At 41.5% G+C, this 18,095-nt stretch overlaps 1 protein-coding gene across 1 annotated transcript in view; it reads left to right on the top strand.

The window, feature by feature from the left end:
* The window catches only part of ARID4B (AT-rich interaction domain 4B), a gene marked incomplete at its 3' end in the record, with an annotated part of 1,242,797 nt that overhangs the window by 1,148,777 nt on the left and 75,925 nt on the right, over positions 1-18,095 (top strand). Inside the window, 1 exon segment of the mRNA XM_082250934.1 lies at positions 11,035-11,119. Within this exon segment, the coding sequence (XP_082107060.1) occupies positions 11,035-11,119 (85 nt within the window).

The raw sequence follows: 18,095 nt of genomic DNA, 5'->3' as shown, positions 1-18,095 counted from the left end.
AAATTAAACAAGATTGGTCCCAGGACAGAACCTTGGGGGACCCCACTTTCCACTCCCGCCCAATCCGAGTACTTCCCATTAATCACCACCCTCTGGACTCTCCCCTGGAGCCAGTTCTCTATCCAGGTTCTCACCCTATGGTCCATACCTACATTCCTTAGTTTGTACAGTAAGCGTTTGTGGGGACAAGTGTCAAAGGCCTTTGCAAAGTCCAGAAACACCACATCCACAGGCTTATCTAGGTGGCAGCTCACTTCATCGTAGAAGGTTAATAGATTTGTTTGGCAAGAACGATTTTTCATGAATCCATGCTGATTACTACTAATAATACTGTTTTCATTACTAAAGTCTTGTATGTGGTCCCTTAACATCCCCTCCAAAATATTGCAGACTACTTAGGCTGACCAGCCTATAGTTACCCGGGATATATCTCTGCCTCTTTTTAAATATTGGTACCACGTTGGCTTTTTTCCAATCAGCTGCCACCATACCCGTCTGTAGACTATCCTTAAAGATCAGGAATAATGGTCTGGCAATCACCTGGCTGAGCTCTTTAAGAACCCTCAGGTGCAAGCCATCCAGTCCCGGTGATTTATTTATGTTAAGTTTCTCTAGTTTAGTTCTAATTCTATCGTCTGTTAGCCATGGTGGTACTTCCTGAGGTGTATTTTTTAGTTTAGCCTTACAAGCTGGGTTAGTGTAGCCCCCCGATTCTTTTGTGAAGACTGAAAAGAAGAAATTATTTACCACTTCCGCCTTTTCTCTGTCCTCTGTGGCCATATTTCCCTTGTCGTCTTTTATGGGGGCAATGTGTTCTGGCCTCGCTTTTTTACTGTTTATATACTTCAAGAATTTCTTGGGGTTCTTTTTACTCTCTTCCGCTATACGTCTCTCGTGTTCTCTTTTAGCCGCCTTGATTTAGTCTTTACATATCTTATTACACTCTTTGTAATGCTTGAATGCTGCCAATATAGCATCCCTGACCATGCTTGCTGGACCATGTGTTCGCAATACAGTGGACTTTGCAGCTGACTGCCTTGCCCAACAATGCCACAACATTGCCTTCCACGTGATGGTACAGAGCTGGACTGGCCTTATGTGAAAAGAAACAACGTCTGGGAAACTGCCATTGTGGTACAACACATTATGCAAATTCACGGAAGGGGGAAGAATCCACCAGATGGAAAGTCAGAAGTTGTAAAGCCAGCAGCTTTGACACGCTTTCATTTAGACTCTGGGCATGTGTGTGGCAGTGACTGTATTTTTTTTTTTTTTTTTTGCTGCAGCAGATGGGGCAGAGATATTTGCCGACTATAGTCTACAGGTGGTGTGCTACTGACTGATGTGCTGCAAGGACCTGGGACACCCTGTGCTATACAATCATCCCTGTCAGTGGAGGCTGCTGAGAGGTCATGAGGTATAGCGAGGGTATACTGAGGTAAGGGGGAGGAACAGAATTGCGTCCCTTTTGTGTGGCTTTCAGGTGCTCTTGCCAACAGGCTGAGTGGTGGGAGGTTAAATCCCTTGTCAAGCATGTGGTACCCAAATGGCTGGTGTTTTTGCCACGCTTGATGTGTTTGGGACAAAGTTTGCAAATTGCAACAGCGCAATCGACTGCACATGTGCTAAAAAAGGCCCAGACAGCTGAGCTGTGGGAAGGCTCCTGGGAGATAACCGCTCCACAATGTGATGGAATATGGTGGCTGATCTCTACTCTACCATGATTGCTGCTTCATTTGGGTTGTGCCTCACCCTCCCTTTCTGCCTTTGCTCAATCCCGGACCCAAGTCGTGTCACTAACCTCATCATCTTCATCTCCTCCATCCTCATTACCACTGGAGACAACTTGGCAATACGCTGCGGCTGGGGGAACATGACTGCCAAATTTGTGTACCAGCGTTCTTCCCTCGCTGTAGGCTCATATTCCTACCTTCCTCAACGTCAGAGCCAACATCTGAATCAAGTAATGGCTGTGCATCGTCAAGGAGCAAGTGGCTGACGCTGTGGTCAAATAACTCAGCTGACTCCTTCACGCTTGATGCTGGGGCTATAGCAGAAATAGCTGTGGACAAGGAGGGATATTTAGCCACTGTGGCAGCTGCAGTGGACTGTTCATTAGTCTCTGCTTGGGTGATGGAGGAGGATGAGTATCATTTAGTAAGCCAGTCCACCACCTCCTCTGCATGCTCTGGATGGATAGCACAGGCAGCATCACTAAACAGAGTTAATGAGCCTCAGGACTGATCACGTCCACCTTTGTGGAAACATACACCGCTGGCCCTGGGAAGGTCTGCCTCTCCTTGTTGGCCTCCCAGACATGGGGGGTGCTTATTATCAAAATGTAAAAAAGATGTGGAAATGTGTACGTGAATGTACTTTAATCAATGGAATGTGGTGTTTGGTGCACTTAAACCTCCCTACACACTGCACCGACACACTACAATATACTACAGTAAAACTGCACTAAGGCCCAGAACATTACTGCGTTAAACGTACACCAACACACAGAAATATACTGTGTTAAACATGAAGTAACGCACTGAAATATACTCCAATAAATGGCATGTATTGCACAGAAATATAGTGAGTTAAACTAATATACTGTGTTAAACGTGCACTGACCCACAGAAATATACTGCGTTAAATGTGCAGTAACGCACTGAAATATACTGCGTGAAATGGCATGTAACACACTGAAATACTGTATACTGTGTTAAATGTGCAGTAACGCACAGAAATATGCTTCATTAAACCTGTACTAACACACTGAACTATAATGCAGTAAACCTGCCCTGACAAAATAAACTAATACTAAAGTAAAAATGAATGGTCATTACACTCACACTGACTGAACTATCACTAGATTCACACTAAAGATTATTTGGTTTAATCTCATGCAAAAGGTATATGATCAAAAATGTGTGTCCCCTGATATCCAAATGAAGCTGCTTCCAACCCGTCTACTTCCTATGGAGGAAAGTATATAAGTAGGAAAAAATATACATATTATTGGGTTTTGGCGCTGCTAAATTCACTATATTTGGTTAATGTAGTTCTTAAAATCTGTTAATTTAGGTAGTCCCACTAAGCAAGTACATCACCTGAACCTGTAGTCCAGGTGATGTACTTGCTTATTAAAGCGTATGAATCAATGGCAAATACACTATAATAGGTTATTCATTAGATGCATATGAATATATATAATGCTAAAACCGATGCGTTAAACCAAAAGTACTAGTGCACAAATACTTATAAAACTTAGCTGTTTAAAGTGCATACGTGCTTCACAAAGTGCCCTTTAAGTGATACTAGTGCTTAAAGTGCATTAATGCAAATGGAGATATGGTATGCCGCTGAAGACGTCGATGACGAAACGCGTACGGCGTGGTTACGTCACTTCCTGTGCCAGCTCCTTTGTGGACCGGCCCATTACAGAGCTGTTTGAACATTGAATGTTCCCGTTTTTCATGCTGTACATCTATGGTTTTATGTGAGTACCCTATACTATATGTACAAATAAACCTCTACACATACAGTATTATGCTATGTGTCCCACCCCTTGTCTATTCCTTGTATTTTGCGGTTTGAGTATAATCTGGCCTACACCAGTAGCTGAGGATTTACATCCCCCTTCCCCCGGTTACCAGCGACAGGAATACAGGAATTCAGGACCATTACCTAAGGTTTACAGAAGCAGCCATTCCCACTGTGTATACAGTATCTTAACCCCTGCCTAACACCCCTGTGTGGGGTTGGGCACTCTGGTGAGTGCAATCTGTATCAAAATCACTTTGTGCGCCCACCTATTTGTCACGCCTGTTGCACCCAAGAACACTGGGAGTACCGTATGAAGAATTTTTACTCCCATATATGGACTCCAACTTTTGAATTATTTATATATATTTCTGGGACTAGACTGTGCAATATATCATCCATACCCTAAGGGGTCATATGTTTACAAATTCTCACCTTACGCCTACTATATGCCAATATTGGAATATATATGCACAAGTCACTTTAAGATCCCATTAGCACTTTATAGTTGCACATGGTTCTAGTTATTTTTCAGACCACACCTAGCAATATGGTCACTTTAAAATATCACAATCATTATTATAGCATTCTATAACCGCGCATGGTACAAATTGCACTGAGCACTGGTCACTTTTAATACCACACAATACCTTTTTGTCTTTTTACCAACTCTCCAATATCACTTCCACATTTTTTTCACCTTTCTTTGGTACATTATTTGTTATATATTTATGCAGCTTTAGTTATTTATTTATTTACTAGACATTAAGCCCATTAAATTAAGGGTTGGAGTGGACAACCATGCAGTTGATTTCTATCTTATCATATTTATTCTTTAGAAATGTTACAGAAGAATAATGTGAAAAATTTCACATTTCTAATTTTTTTTTTTTTATGTAGTAAACAAAAACAATTAAGGTAAGGTAAATGTTGCTTAAGTGCAAACCTTTTCAAACAATTGTAAACATACAAAATCAGTAGAGTTTTTTTTTTTTAAATATTTGTTCTTGTTTTTTGGGGGTTGGGGGGGGTTATGTTGAATTTCTATAATATTTCTTTATAGACAACATTCCTTGTGAATATTCTGTCACAGTTTTCCAACAGTTTGCCTTGGTCAGGACCTTCTACAACCTTCACCATGACATCAGTAAAACTCCTTACTCTTGATAATGCAACATATAACTGACCATGGCTGAATACCGGTTCTGGCAAGTAAATTCCAACTTTTTCCAAGGTTTGCCCCTGAGATTTGTTAATTGTCATGGCAAAGGCTAATGTTACTGGAAATTGTTGTCTTTGTAAGATAAATGGTAAATCAGTTGATGATGGAGCCAAATCCATACGGGGAATGAAGACTATGTTTCCTTCCGCTGAACCTGTTATTACTTGAGCAATGATGAGGTTTTTCTTAAGTTGTTTGACAATGAGACGGGTGCCATTGCACAATCCGTTTTTAGTGTTTAGGTTTCTAAGGAGCATAATTATAGCGCCCTCTTTAAGGTTGAGTTTATGCTTAGGCATACCTGTTTGGGTTAATTCATTGAGGAACTCAATTGGATAGTTTTCAATATCTTCCTCACTTGAGTCATCAATTGAGTTTGAGCTGAGGTATGTCACTGTCTCTCCTAAAATGTTAAGCACCACTTCATTTATGGAGTGTACATCACAGTTCTTTGGACAAAGAATAGATTTTTTTGCAAAGTTAGGGACATCTGTAACACTAATTTTGTCTCCAAAAAAGTATTTTACAATATCTCCTGTGCATAAAATTTGGGAAGGTATTTCAATTACATCTTCAGCCAACCCATCAATGTGTGGTGTATCACCACTGCCAACTTTGATCAGCCAATTGCTGAAATCAGTGTCAACTGAGCGTATATTGTTTTTAAGTTTAGGTATTTGGAAATTAGTCCACAGTCTATTATTCTTAACACAGGCCTCAACAATTTTTGTCCGGTCACCGTGAGGTACCACGGGAAGTGTTTGCCTGAAATCTCCTCCAAGTAAGAATACTTTTCCTCCAAACGGTTTGTTGTTGTCCATTATTTCTTGGAGCAGTCTGCTAACCACTGCAAGAGCTACAGAGGGGGCCATAGTACATTCATCCCAAATTACTATTTTTGAATTTCTTAAACGTTCAGCATCAACAGAATTGAGTTGTATATTTGATGTTGAATTCTCAACTATAGGCACAGGTAACTTGAATTGGGAGTGGTATGTTCTTCCACCCTCAAGAAGATTGGCTGCTATACCTGTGGAGGCTATAGGTAGTGCAATATTTCCTTGTCCACGAACTGTGCTGAGCAGGGTCTTGTAAAGATATGTTTTACCACTACCTCCTGGGCCATCTATGAAAAAACAATGGTTGGTAAGGTTGTCATTTTCAATTGCTTGCAATATTGTTTGTAAAGCTGTTTTTTGTTCTTTGTTTAATGTACTTGTCATTTCTTCTGCTTTTTGTTTTTCAAAGACTTGGTTGTAGTTATCTGCAAGTAAGTCTGAATTTGGTAGTATAGGTGGTAATCCAAAATCTTCACATTTTTTCCCATGGAGTAGTAGAATGTTACATATTTCCTGTAACGCGATAGAACGGCATATTGTGCATTCATCATTGTGATGGATATGTTTTTGAACGATATCTTCAGTGAGGTACTGTTCATATTTTACAAAAAGATCATTCATGTTCTGTAGGGAGGCAAATACACAAATGTACGCAAATAACTCTCTTAGTTGTTTTGGCATGCTCTATTGGATAGCATCTTCTAAAGTGTTCTCCCACACTTGATCATCATTGATGAGGCCTCTTTCTTTCGCAGCATCTTGGAAACTGGGATAGATATTTCCATTGACAGTTCTCAGATCTTCAAATGATATTGCACCGGGAACATGTAGCAATAGGAGACGCATGCAGTAGCGTTCTGGATCTGATGATAAATTGACAGAATACATTCGTCCAATGATTTTTTTCTGCACCCCGCTGTCGTAATTTCCATGTACAGGTTTCAGAGTCAAATACATAGTGTATAGGAATGTCTGAATATAAAATATTCCTTGCTTGCTCTTGCTCTTGATTTAATTTAAACCAAGCCGTCAATTGAGTATTTCTTGCTGAAGCTCTCTGGGCCGCTGTATTGATGTCATTTGGATTGAAAACTACAGATTGTTCATCAGGCAGATGCACTGCTAACCTATGTATGGTATGTGATTGGTAATGCATTTCAAACCCATTTAAATGCCATGCTGCTTCTGGAGCGCTGACATATCTGGAATCCATGAAGGTCTTAATTTCATCATGATTTAAAGTGTCTTGTTCTTGAATCACAACATTTGCACAATCATGACCTTTGTACACGTATTTAAAAAGGTATTTAACACTTTTTATGGAAGCACAGCCTTCAACATTAATGTGGCAATTGTACTTGAGGGCAAGATGGGGATTATATGGTACAACCCAATGGTTATCTATTGTCCTGCCATTCACAATCGAAGTTTGGTTTGTGTTTCTTCTTCTATATTTTGGATAACCATTTGTATTTGCTGACGTTTTTTCCTGGAATGGTTTTGGAAATTCCTTAGTGCATTTGCCATTTGACATACATGGTGAATTAGGATTGAGTGGTCCGCATGGTCCATGAATCATATGTTTTGTAACAATTGCATGTAAGCGAGGAGTGTTGGTTATATTTGGAATTTCAGCAGATACAATTTTGTCTATCAGTTCTTGAGTTTTGGATTTGCAGTCATCTTTAAGAATAAGTAGTATGTGAGCATGTGGTAAACCCCTCTTCTGAAATTCTATTACATAGACAATTGTTTTTGGTACTCCAAAAATATGTTTTTTACAGAGATCATCAATTAAAGCTTTCAGTTTTAGATGAAATACTCTTGCAACAAAATCAGGTCGAGCATCAGTAGTTTGGCCATGTTGTAGGTTTTCAACAATCTCTTCCCATTTGGGGTTGCACGTCATTGTAATAAAAAGATCAGGTTTGCCATATTTTCTAACCATTGCCATTGCATCTTGGTAATTTTGAAGCATGTTTCTTGGGCTACCTGCAAATGAGGAAGGTAAAATATATGTTTTTCCAGGAATCAGGCCTTTCTGATTGGATTCATTAATTAAGTGGTCCATCAATCCTGAGTATTTTTCAACTCGCAATTTTGGCTGATTTTGTCGTACGTAGTTGAGTCTGTTGGATTCAGTTTTGACATATGCATCAACTATATACTGTTGTGTAAGGCGGCCAGCATTTAAGAAGGGGTTAAAATCGTCTCTGATGGAAAGACGATACCCGTAATATTGCATTTGTGTAACTCGAATTCTAGGATTTCGTGTTTGATTTGTTAAACTTTCTAATGCTTGAGGTCTGTGTTGCAAAGGTATATCAATTCCCCAACTTTGATCACCATAAGGGAAGAGTAATGGATAAACCATGGGTTCCAGATTGGGGTCAAGGACACTAATCCTTTGTGTTTTTCTTTGATTCATATCATCTGTACTTGCTTTGCAGTGTATTAGAAGATCTCTTTCTAGTGGAGGTTCACCAACATCATTTTGAAAAATAAAAGCAACCTCATTATGTTTTGGTGCATTATAGCGTCTTTGGTCATTTCTACGATCTTGCACTATTGTCATGGACACTTCCTTAATAACGTTTCCAGTTGTTGCAGCATCCTCCTCATATTCTTTTTCAACTTGGTACAACATTTTGCAGGCCTCTGCAAATGGATTTGTTGGAGCAATGAGTGTGCTTAGTATTGTCATAAGTTCTGGATTTATTCCAGTATTTGCTGAATTTTGCATTCTTTGCTCTGCTGCTTCAGAAGGATCTAAAATATATAATTGAGCAAACTGTCTGTTTTGTCCCTGTTCTGGGTGCAGTGTGCCTGCTCTGTGACAAATCGATCCGTGGATCCGGAAACAGTAAGGGCCATTGCCAGGTGGTGGAGTAATGTTTGCTCCCATGGAGGCAAATGCTAATGTGCTATTTATAGATCTAATATTGGTGAAGAAATTTTTGCTGTAGTAATGCTGTCCAGTCATGAGCTGCTGGATTCATGGATTTGTACTAATTAAGGGAAGATTTACTTTTCCTTTTGAACAACATTGTGAACATTTTCGATCAGAAGGTCTTTCAGCTTCAAAATGCTTTGCACTACAAAACTGGCATATCTGATCTAAATATCCACACGTGTGTGTTGTAATGATGTCCTCATTAAAGTTCTCCATTTCATTCATAAGTCTCATTGTTAGTATTGCACGCCTTGACTCTTGGTTGTGTATTATTTCCCTCTCTATGTTTTTCCTTTGTCGTAATTCTCTTTTCCTCTGTGTTAATTGTTGTTTCCGTAATTGGCGTTCATGTGGAGGCAGATGTGTTAACCTTTCTCTTTCTAGTGTGGCATGTCGTTGACATTGAATTTTTCGTTCCTCTGGAGTTCTATTTGCTCTCCTTGCTATTTGTCTTTCAGCATCTTGCTGTCGTTTTTGAAATTCTTTTTTACCATTTCTGCTAAAACAAGATGTGCTTTAACTGCAGACTTTCAGCTTTAATTTTGGGTTTTTACATCCAAATCAGGTGAAACGTGTAGGAATTACAACAGTTTGTATATGTGCCTCCCACTTTTTAAGGGAACAAAAGTAATGGGACAATTGGCTGCTCAGCTGTTCCATGGCCAGGTGTGTATTATTTCTCATTATCCCATTTACAAGGCGCAGATAAAAGGTCCATAGTTAATTTTAAGTGTGCTATTTGCATTTGGAATCTGTTGCTGTCAACTCTCAATATGAGATCCAAAGAGCTGTCACTATCAGTGAAATAAGCCATCAGGCTGAAAAAAAACAAAACAAACCCATCAGTGAGATAGCAAAAACATTAGGTGTGGCCAAATCAACTGTTTGGAACATCCTTAAAAAGAAAGAACGCACCGGTGAGCTCAGCAACACCAAAAGACCCGGGAAGACCACGGAAAACAACTGTGGTGGATGACGGAAGAATTCTTTCCCTGGTCAAGAAAACACCCTTCACAACAGTTGGCGAGATCAAGAACACTCTCCAGGAAGTAGGTGTATGTGTGTCAAAGTCTACAATCAAGAGAAGACTTCACCAGAGTGAATACAGAGGGTTAACCACAAGATGTAAACCATTGGTGAGCCTCAAAAACAGGAAGGCCAGATTAGAGTTTGCCGAACAACATCTAGAAAAGCCTTCACAGTTCTGGAACAACATCCTTTGGACAGATGAGACCGAGATCAACTTGTACTGGAGTGATGGGAAGAGAAGAGTACGGAGAAGAAAAAGAAATGCTCATGATTCAAAGCATACCACCTCATCAGTGAAGCATGGTGGTGGTAGTGTCATGGCTTGGGCATGTATGGCTGCCAATGGAACTGGTTCTCTTGTATTTATTGATCATGTGACTGCTGACAAAAGCAGCAGGATGAATTCTGAAGTGTTTCGGGCAATATTATCTTCTCCTATTCAGCCAAATGCTTCAGAACTCATGGGATGGCGCTTCACAGTGCAGATGGACAATGACCCGAAGCATACTGCGAAAGCAACCAAAGAGTTTTTTAAGGGCAAGAAGTGGAATGTTATGCAATGGCCAAGTCAATCACCTGACCTGAATCCGATTGAGCATGCATTTCACTTGCTGAATACAAAACTGAAGGAAAAATGCCCCAAGAACAAGCAGGAACTGAAGACAGTTGCAGTAGAGACCTGGCAGAACATCACCAGGGATGAAACCCAGCGTCTGGTGATGTCTATGCGTTCCAGACTTCAGGCTGTAATTGACTGCAAAGGATTTGCAACCAAATATAAAAAAGTGAAAGTTTGATTTATGATTGTTAATCTGTACCATTACTTTTGGTCCCTTAAAAAGTAGGAGGCACATATACAAACTTCCTACACCGTTCACCTGATTTGGATGTATATACCCTCAAATTTAGGCTGAAAGTCTGCAGTTACCATCTAGTCTACCATCGGCTCTACTTCATAAGTGTGATCTGGAGCGGGGGTCTGAATAAGAGTCGGATGACAGGAATGGCTATTTGATTACATTGCCTACCTTTTTTCATTTGAGGTGAGTTTTCTACCAAAAGGAGTAGTATTTCACGAGATGTGGTGACGGTCTACCTGTTTTCCAGCCATATTCACCCTCCTATTTGATCAAACCATCTTTTTGTGCTTTACTTGGTGTTATGGATATATGATTATGTCACTTGAAATGTGTAGGCATTAGAACCACTTTAACGGTGCTATAGAACTAAAGTTTACAGATTATGGATCTGTGAAGTGAACACTCAGCTGTACAATGACTGTATCTATAGGGTCATCCTGTCAATTCTTCTACTGTCCCCATCACAGTCACAACAAATCTGGATTTGTATTTGAATTTGGGAAGTACCTCTAAAATAGCTTATTAAATTGTCAACATATTTTGCCTAAATATTGTTTTTTAATTTTGTTTTTCATAAAAATGTATACATTTTTCTAGATATGAGGAGTGGATGAAAGATGACAAAACCCACAGACCAGCTGATAAAAGTGTACCAAAAGTAAAACACAGAAGGAAAATGAAGGTATTCATGTCAGCCTTTTCTTAAATAATGTTGTATGCATGCCTCAAGAATGACTGAAAATTATTGTTTTGATACCAGAATTTCTACCATTATACCATTTCTTAGTTTTTTGCAATAAATATAATGTAATAATGCCAGTATTGTATTCAAATGCATTAAATTAAAATTAATGAACTCAAATGCATACAATTAATTTTATACATTTGAGTTTTTTTCTCTTACAGTCCTTGTCTGTTGGTTTTGTTTATCATCACAAGACTAGTACTTTAGAGCACTCCAGCAGAAAAAGAAAGTGGAGAGTGATTAGAAACCCCATTAAGTTTTTTTTTTTTTTTTTACTGATTCTGTAGTAATGGGGGAGATTTTTCATTATCTTATGGGTTTTCAGGAAGTGAAAAAAATGCTAAGGAGCACAGACAGTAATAAAAAATTGTATATAAGTAGAAAGCAATTAATTGCGAATGGATCACTATTTGGTTATAGCACCAGATCCCCTAATTTTGTAGAAGGCATTTCACAAAACTGAACCATAAATTCTTTCAAAGATAATATTTATTTAACAATAGACTAAAATAGTATGTGAGTATAAAAACATATACAGATATGACCCGTATAGTACAGTCCTTATATTAATAGCGGCATTTGTGTAGCTCTCGACATGTTTTGCCCTGAAACTGGGCTTCCTCAGGGGCCGTTATCAACTTGGAATCAGAGCCTTCTAATAAATAAAAAATACACTATGATTAACACAAAAACAACATATAAAAAAGCTTTTAAACTTACAAAAATAGTACACTTGTGTATTAATCCCGGTGGTCCAACATGCTTAAAGCGGAGTTCCACCCTAAAAATGCCCAGAGGCTGTGCAGGGATGACGCGCATGCATCGGAAGTGGCGAGCAGGGCATTCTGGGACTCCGACATCATCGAAGAGGACGCTCCGGCTTCAGCTGCCCACACCTGAGATGGCAGCGCTGGACAACAAATTTTCAAGGTAAGTATTTCTTCTAAAAGGTAACAGGGGATAGTTCAGAGGCTATCATTGCTTAAAGGCACTAGCCCTGACTGTCCTGGGTATTTTTAGGTAACATTTTTTTTTTTTTTTTGCCCAGAACTCCGCTTTTACCCGAGGATTAGTAATGTCACTTGAGTCTAAAGTTACTGATTATTCAATTGATTTTGGTATGATGCCAGACCCACCATGGAGCTACAAGTGGCCACAGGAGGCAGACAAGGACCAGACAGACTAAAATCAATACAGACAAAACCAATAATGTAAAATTTAAAAGAGCCCGGGGCTGCCCCTATCATCCCCCCTGCAAAAGAGGAGAAACAGACAGGTAGTAACAATTAAATTTATAAAAAGATACCATTTTATTTATACAAATTAATTATTTATACAAATTAATTAAAAAACACACAAGATACATTTCCATATATATGTATTTGAGTAAAACAGTAGTTACAGCAATACATTGTTCTGATTGGTTCTTGTAATAATTAATCCTAATGTATGGTCCTCTACATGTTTCGCAGTAAGGACCGCTTCTTCAGGAGGAATTATTTACCATCATCCAGGATAAACTGCAACCCGTAGTACCAGCAATGGCAGGGCCATATAGCCAGTTGCGGCTGCTACCTGGGGAACCTGTATATTGAGGCAACTTTTGGGGCCCTAAAACGCTGAGACATCCTAATCATGGGAGCTGTGAACAGTTTGATACCGTTCAATTGTAAGAAATATCCCAGATACCCACTGGGATTGGTGGGGCTTCTTAGTGATTATGATCCAAGCCTCTTACCCTCCCCCCAGGTCATTGTATTAGTGATCTTGGTGTAAACTAGATACGTGCGCTTGTGATTGCCCCTGTGTCAGCTGTGGGGGGAGGACCCTCGGGTGCCCCTGCCATTGCTGTTATTGCGGGTTGCTGGTAATCCTGGATGATGGTAATTCCTCCTGAAGAAGCGGTCCTTACCGCAAAACATGTAGAGGACCATTCATCAAGATTAATTACATGTTGTGCCCTAAGTATCTACTGGGGGAAACCAAATCACTAGAAAAAGAATCAGAACAAATGCTCAAAGATCACCAGCCATAATGTTGCTTCCTCACCGCCTGATTTAAATGTATAATTGCCATACTACCATGCCATAGCCACGTGCATTGCATGGAAATTATAAGCTTAAATTTAGGACTTAAGGGGGCAACATATCGTCTCCTCAACTCCTGTCAAAAACATTTGAATCGCTTTTCAGTGGAGCAGCAGGGACTGCTGCACTTGTGCATGAGCCGTTAGTGGCATTTGGTGGTGCCACCATTTGGGGTGTGGTAAAGCCCTGTGGTTGAGCTGTAGTTTTGCCTCCACAAATCCCTACACCATTTAGCTGCAAAGACAGCAGCTGAGAATGTATGCATGCCGCTGCAGAAAGTATAACCTCTGTCACTTTTGGCAGGTGCTACCACCTGCAGATCAGAACCCATTCAGGTAATTGGGGCCACTGTGCAAGCAACCTGCAATCGCATGCAATGCAGTGTGGGGTCCAGGGGAATAAAGCAGGTGGTGTGGAGGCAATACAATGCCTCAAGCTGCTGCAGGTGTAAACAAGCCCTTACTGCCCGGGGCCCCCTATAATACAGTAGCTGCTTGCTCTGTTATTGATGACACCAGTTTAATATTGTTTGTGGGCTTTACACTGACCTGAACAAGATATTCAAAGGAGAGAAGTCCACTGTCAGTCAGCACAAATCGCTGCCTTATGTCTCTTGTAGCAGCTGCTGCTGCTGGCGCCACTTCGGTCCTATTAAGGCAGGAAGAAAGACGGAGAGCAGCCAGAAGCTGTACAGCTCTACAGGAGCTTTATCTATTAATGCGGCTGGCTGCTCTCTTTGCGGCTGACCCTGCTCCAAGTGAAATAAATTGTCTCACTGCTTAAAAGCTCCACTGTGTTTGAGGTTCTGCAGAGGACAGTTCAGCAACTCGAGGGCATGATCTACCAGTCACCTGTCCATTACTGACTGAATGCTGACCCACAATCTAGATTATACCACTATGGCAGTCTGCACTAGATATGCAACTTTATTAACTCTGCTCTCTCCACTACTCCCCTTCTTTTAGGCTCCGTTCACATGTAGGCGTTTTGGGGCCTTTTTGGGGAGTTTTTCTGCTCTATGATCAGCTCTCAAAACGCCCAACAAGACAAATTCTGTTCATTTCAATGGCCCCTGTTCACATCTGAGCATTTTGACGCTGTGAGCAAAACGCCCAACGCTCAAAAAAGTACATGAGCTTCTTTTTGGGCAGATTACAGGTGTTTTCCATTGGTCTCTATTCAATCTAAAAACACCTGCACAAAAAACGCCTGTAAATCGCGGTAAAAATCGCTGTAAAATTGCGGTAAAAACGCGCAGAAACGCTACGCTCAGGTGTGAATGTAGCCTAAGTCTATACACTGTTCTGTATAATATACACTAAAGAAGTCAACCCAATAGAAGTCTTCAGGTATTTCTTGACTTCCCAGCATGCTTTGACAGAGCTGTGTTTTTAAGGTTACAGGTCTTGTTATTAACACTATAGAATTTACCATCCCAAAGCTTCACAATTAAATGTCAAAATATCATTGACATTTTACCAAAAAAATTTAAAAGTCAGAATTCTGATCTCATTGGATTGGATGCACAGTAATTTAGCCACTACCAGCACTTTGCCTCTCTTCTTGACAATTGTTGAAAAAAAGACATCAGTTACACAGAGTGTGTAAATTAATCAGTTGACTCACAGATTTGCATTGTGAAAAGTTTATTTTATTGTAGGAGAGGTTGAACTGTATTGTAGCTTTACAGTATCCTTTTAGTTTGTAAAAATTGGTGAAACTATTGGTGCTAAAACACAGACAAAAACAGTATACCAGTACCATTTTGTGAAACTGTATCAGCAAGGCATTTGATACAGTTTCACATAATGAGCTAATACAAATGTTGTACAAGCTAAGATTTAACCCTTGGGTAGTTCAGTGGATATGCAGTTGGGTAAAGGACAGATACCAGAGTGTGGTTGTAAATGGGGTTCTCTCAGAACAGAGACTAGTTACCAGTGGCATACCACAAGGCTCTGTACTAGGTCCTGTTCTACTTAAAGTGGTTGTAAACCCACTTTAAAGACTTTTACCTATAGGTAAGCCTATATTAAGGCTTACCTGTAGGTGCTATAAATATCTCCTAAACTTGCACCGTTTAGGAGATATTTACAGTGCATGCAGGCGACTACTCTGAAGGAACGGCCACCAGTGCCGTTCCTTCAGAACCCTGTGCCGTGAATGGCGGCTCCCGCGCGCATGCACTTTCAGCCAATCAGATGGCCGGAGGACGCGATCCAGGAAGCAGGACGGCCGAACATATCGGCCATCCTGTCGCTGAGCGGGCAGCACGGCGGGGGCTTCGTTTTTAGGTAAGAACTTCATAATGAGCTAGTATGTGATGCTGCGATCCCCCTCCGTCCTGCAGCCATCCTCACAGTCTCACAGTCTCTCCTTGCTCTGTGCATGGCCGATTGCCGGCACTTGCCTTCCGGTTCCCTTCCCTGCGAGCATTGCGACGGCAGCAAATTGGCGGCAAATTCAAAAGTGTAAATAAAATAAATGACTTGAAACAAAGCTGTGATCTTAATGGATTACATTGTATCAAGTCATTTACCTCAGAAATTCACCTACTGACTTTTACCAGTTCTTTGGCCCGGAAAATTGAGAACGACCATGGCGTCCAAAAAGCGCTCTTTGCGCAAAAACGCTTTTAGACGAACTGGAAAACAGCAGCAGCGAAACTGAGTTACTTGAAGAACTGAGCGATAGCAATTTGTCATCCGGTATGAAAAGTCACGATGACAGCGACAATGCTGCAACTGAGCTCAGCGATGTGCAGACTTGGTGCTCTATTGACTGTGGTACGAATCAGGCAGCACCCCCAAGATTCCCATTTATGGGAGCACCTGGTATAAAGGTTGATATTGACCATGACAACCCCTTGGAATTCCTCCAATTATTTATTTTTTTTTAAACCAGTGAGTTTATTGGACAAAAAAAGGACAATTAGATGATGAACATCATTTACAGAAATAAACACAGTAAATCAACAAGTGTCAACAAGGACCATGCATGTAAATACAGTCGGAACAATGCGCTTTAGTAGGGCATTCCATTTCACATTACGAGCACATAACATACAAAGTAGGATGATCCACCTGCAGGGATCACAACCATGAACAGGGGGTGTCTCAGTTCCCTGTATCCGGGCTCTGGACCCACCTATCCCATATCTTGGTGAATTTAGCTGGATTTCCCCTGTTTTTGTACATGAGTTTATGGTACGGTAGGACAGTATTGACCTCAGCCTTCCATGCACCAAAAGTGGGCGGGGAATCCCGCATCCACCGTCGGGCAATCAACTTCCGGGCTATAAACAATGTGGTCTGCAGGAGGATAAGTAGACCTTTGTCAATGTCCTCATACGGGTATATACCCAGTAGGCACTGTTTGGGGACCAGCTGTACCGGGGAGCCCATTTTGTCATGTAGGAATGTAACAATTTGTTTCCAGTACCCCTGGAGCTGAGGACAACTCCAGAGGAGGTGGAAAAAGGTGCCCACAGCCGTCCGGCACATTGGGCAATTGGGTGACACCTCAGGCCTGTATCTCTGGAGGCCGAGAGGGGTCAGATATGCTCGGTGTAGAATGAAGAGCTGGGTGAGTCTGTCAGAAAGTCTAGGGGACACAGTTTTGCATGACCCCAAGGCGTCATCCCATTCATCGTCATCTATAGTCCCTACATCTTCCTCCCAGGGGGTCTTAGCAGCATAGGCAATCACTGTGGAGCAGGGAGTGTGAAGTTCCGCATAGAGGATGGAGATCATGTGTTGGGGGTCGGTACTCTTGAGGAATTCAATCATGAAGGGGGTCTCCAAGGGAGGGGGAGGGGGAGGGGCCGGGAACTGGGCTCTAAATGCATGTCTGATCTGGCAGTAACGGAAGAGCTTAGAGACCGGGAGGTCATTGGTGGAGCTCAGGTCTATGAATGTGCGCAGAGTCATCCCTTGCAGTAAGTGTGAAAGAAAGTGAATCCCTTTACTACACCAGAGCTCAGAGTCCGGCACGGACACAAACTCTGCCAGGGCCGCGTTATGCCACAGGGGAGTATGAGTGTGAAGGGCAGGGTACTGCAACTTGGTCATGACGACTTCCCAGATCCTACTAAAATGGTACAGCATAGAGTCGGTCTCGCCCGCAATCTCAGAGCCCCGCACCCCCCGGAGGACAACAGTCAGTGGTTCTTCAGTCTATTGGGACCATCTGGGGCACAAGAGCTGTAGAAAACGGGTCCTATCGGTTTTATCTATGTGGAACAGGTGGGATAGTTGGGCGGCCAGGTAGTAAAGGTTGAAATCGGGTAGGGCTACACCTCCCAGATTGGAGGGGTTTTTAAGTTTACGCCAGGCAAGCTTATGCCTACTCTGGCCCCACACAAAGGCTTTAAGGAGGAATTCCATCTGTTTGAAAAATTTTAGAGGCAGGTATATCGGGGAGTGCCAGAGAATATAGAGTATTTTTGGGAGCAGAACCATTTTTATAAGATTCACTCTTCCCATAACACCCAAGGGGAGCTTTGCCCAAATTTGGGTTTTGGCTTTGATCAGGTCATAAATGGGTTGGACGTTGTCCTGGATGTAGTCACGGGGGTGTGACGTGACCAAGACTCCCAGATACTTAATCCTCGACACCCGCTGTAGGGGCAAGGGTGAGGGAGACCGAGGCAGAGAGGGATGATCAAGAGGTAGGATCTGGGACTTGTCCCAGTTCATCTGCAGGCCGGAGTACCTGCCAAAGCGTTCTATCAGTTGCAAGGCCGTGGTAAGAGAAGCGTCCGAGTCCGCCAAGTACAGTAACGTGTCGTCGGCATACATGCTAAGTTTTTCGGTCAGAGATCCCAT

The sequence above is a fragment of the Pelophylax lessonae genome (genome assembly GCF_965119305.1).
Source record: "Pelophylax lessonae genome assembly, chromosome: 3".
In the NCBI taxonomy this organism is placed as follows: domain Eukaryota; kingdom Metazoa; phylum Chordata; class Amphibia; order Anura; family Ranidae; genus Pelophylax; species Pelophylax lessonae.
Note: the sequence above shows the minus strand (reverse complement) of the source record. Positions and strands in the feature narration are given on the sequence as shown.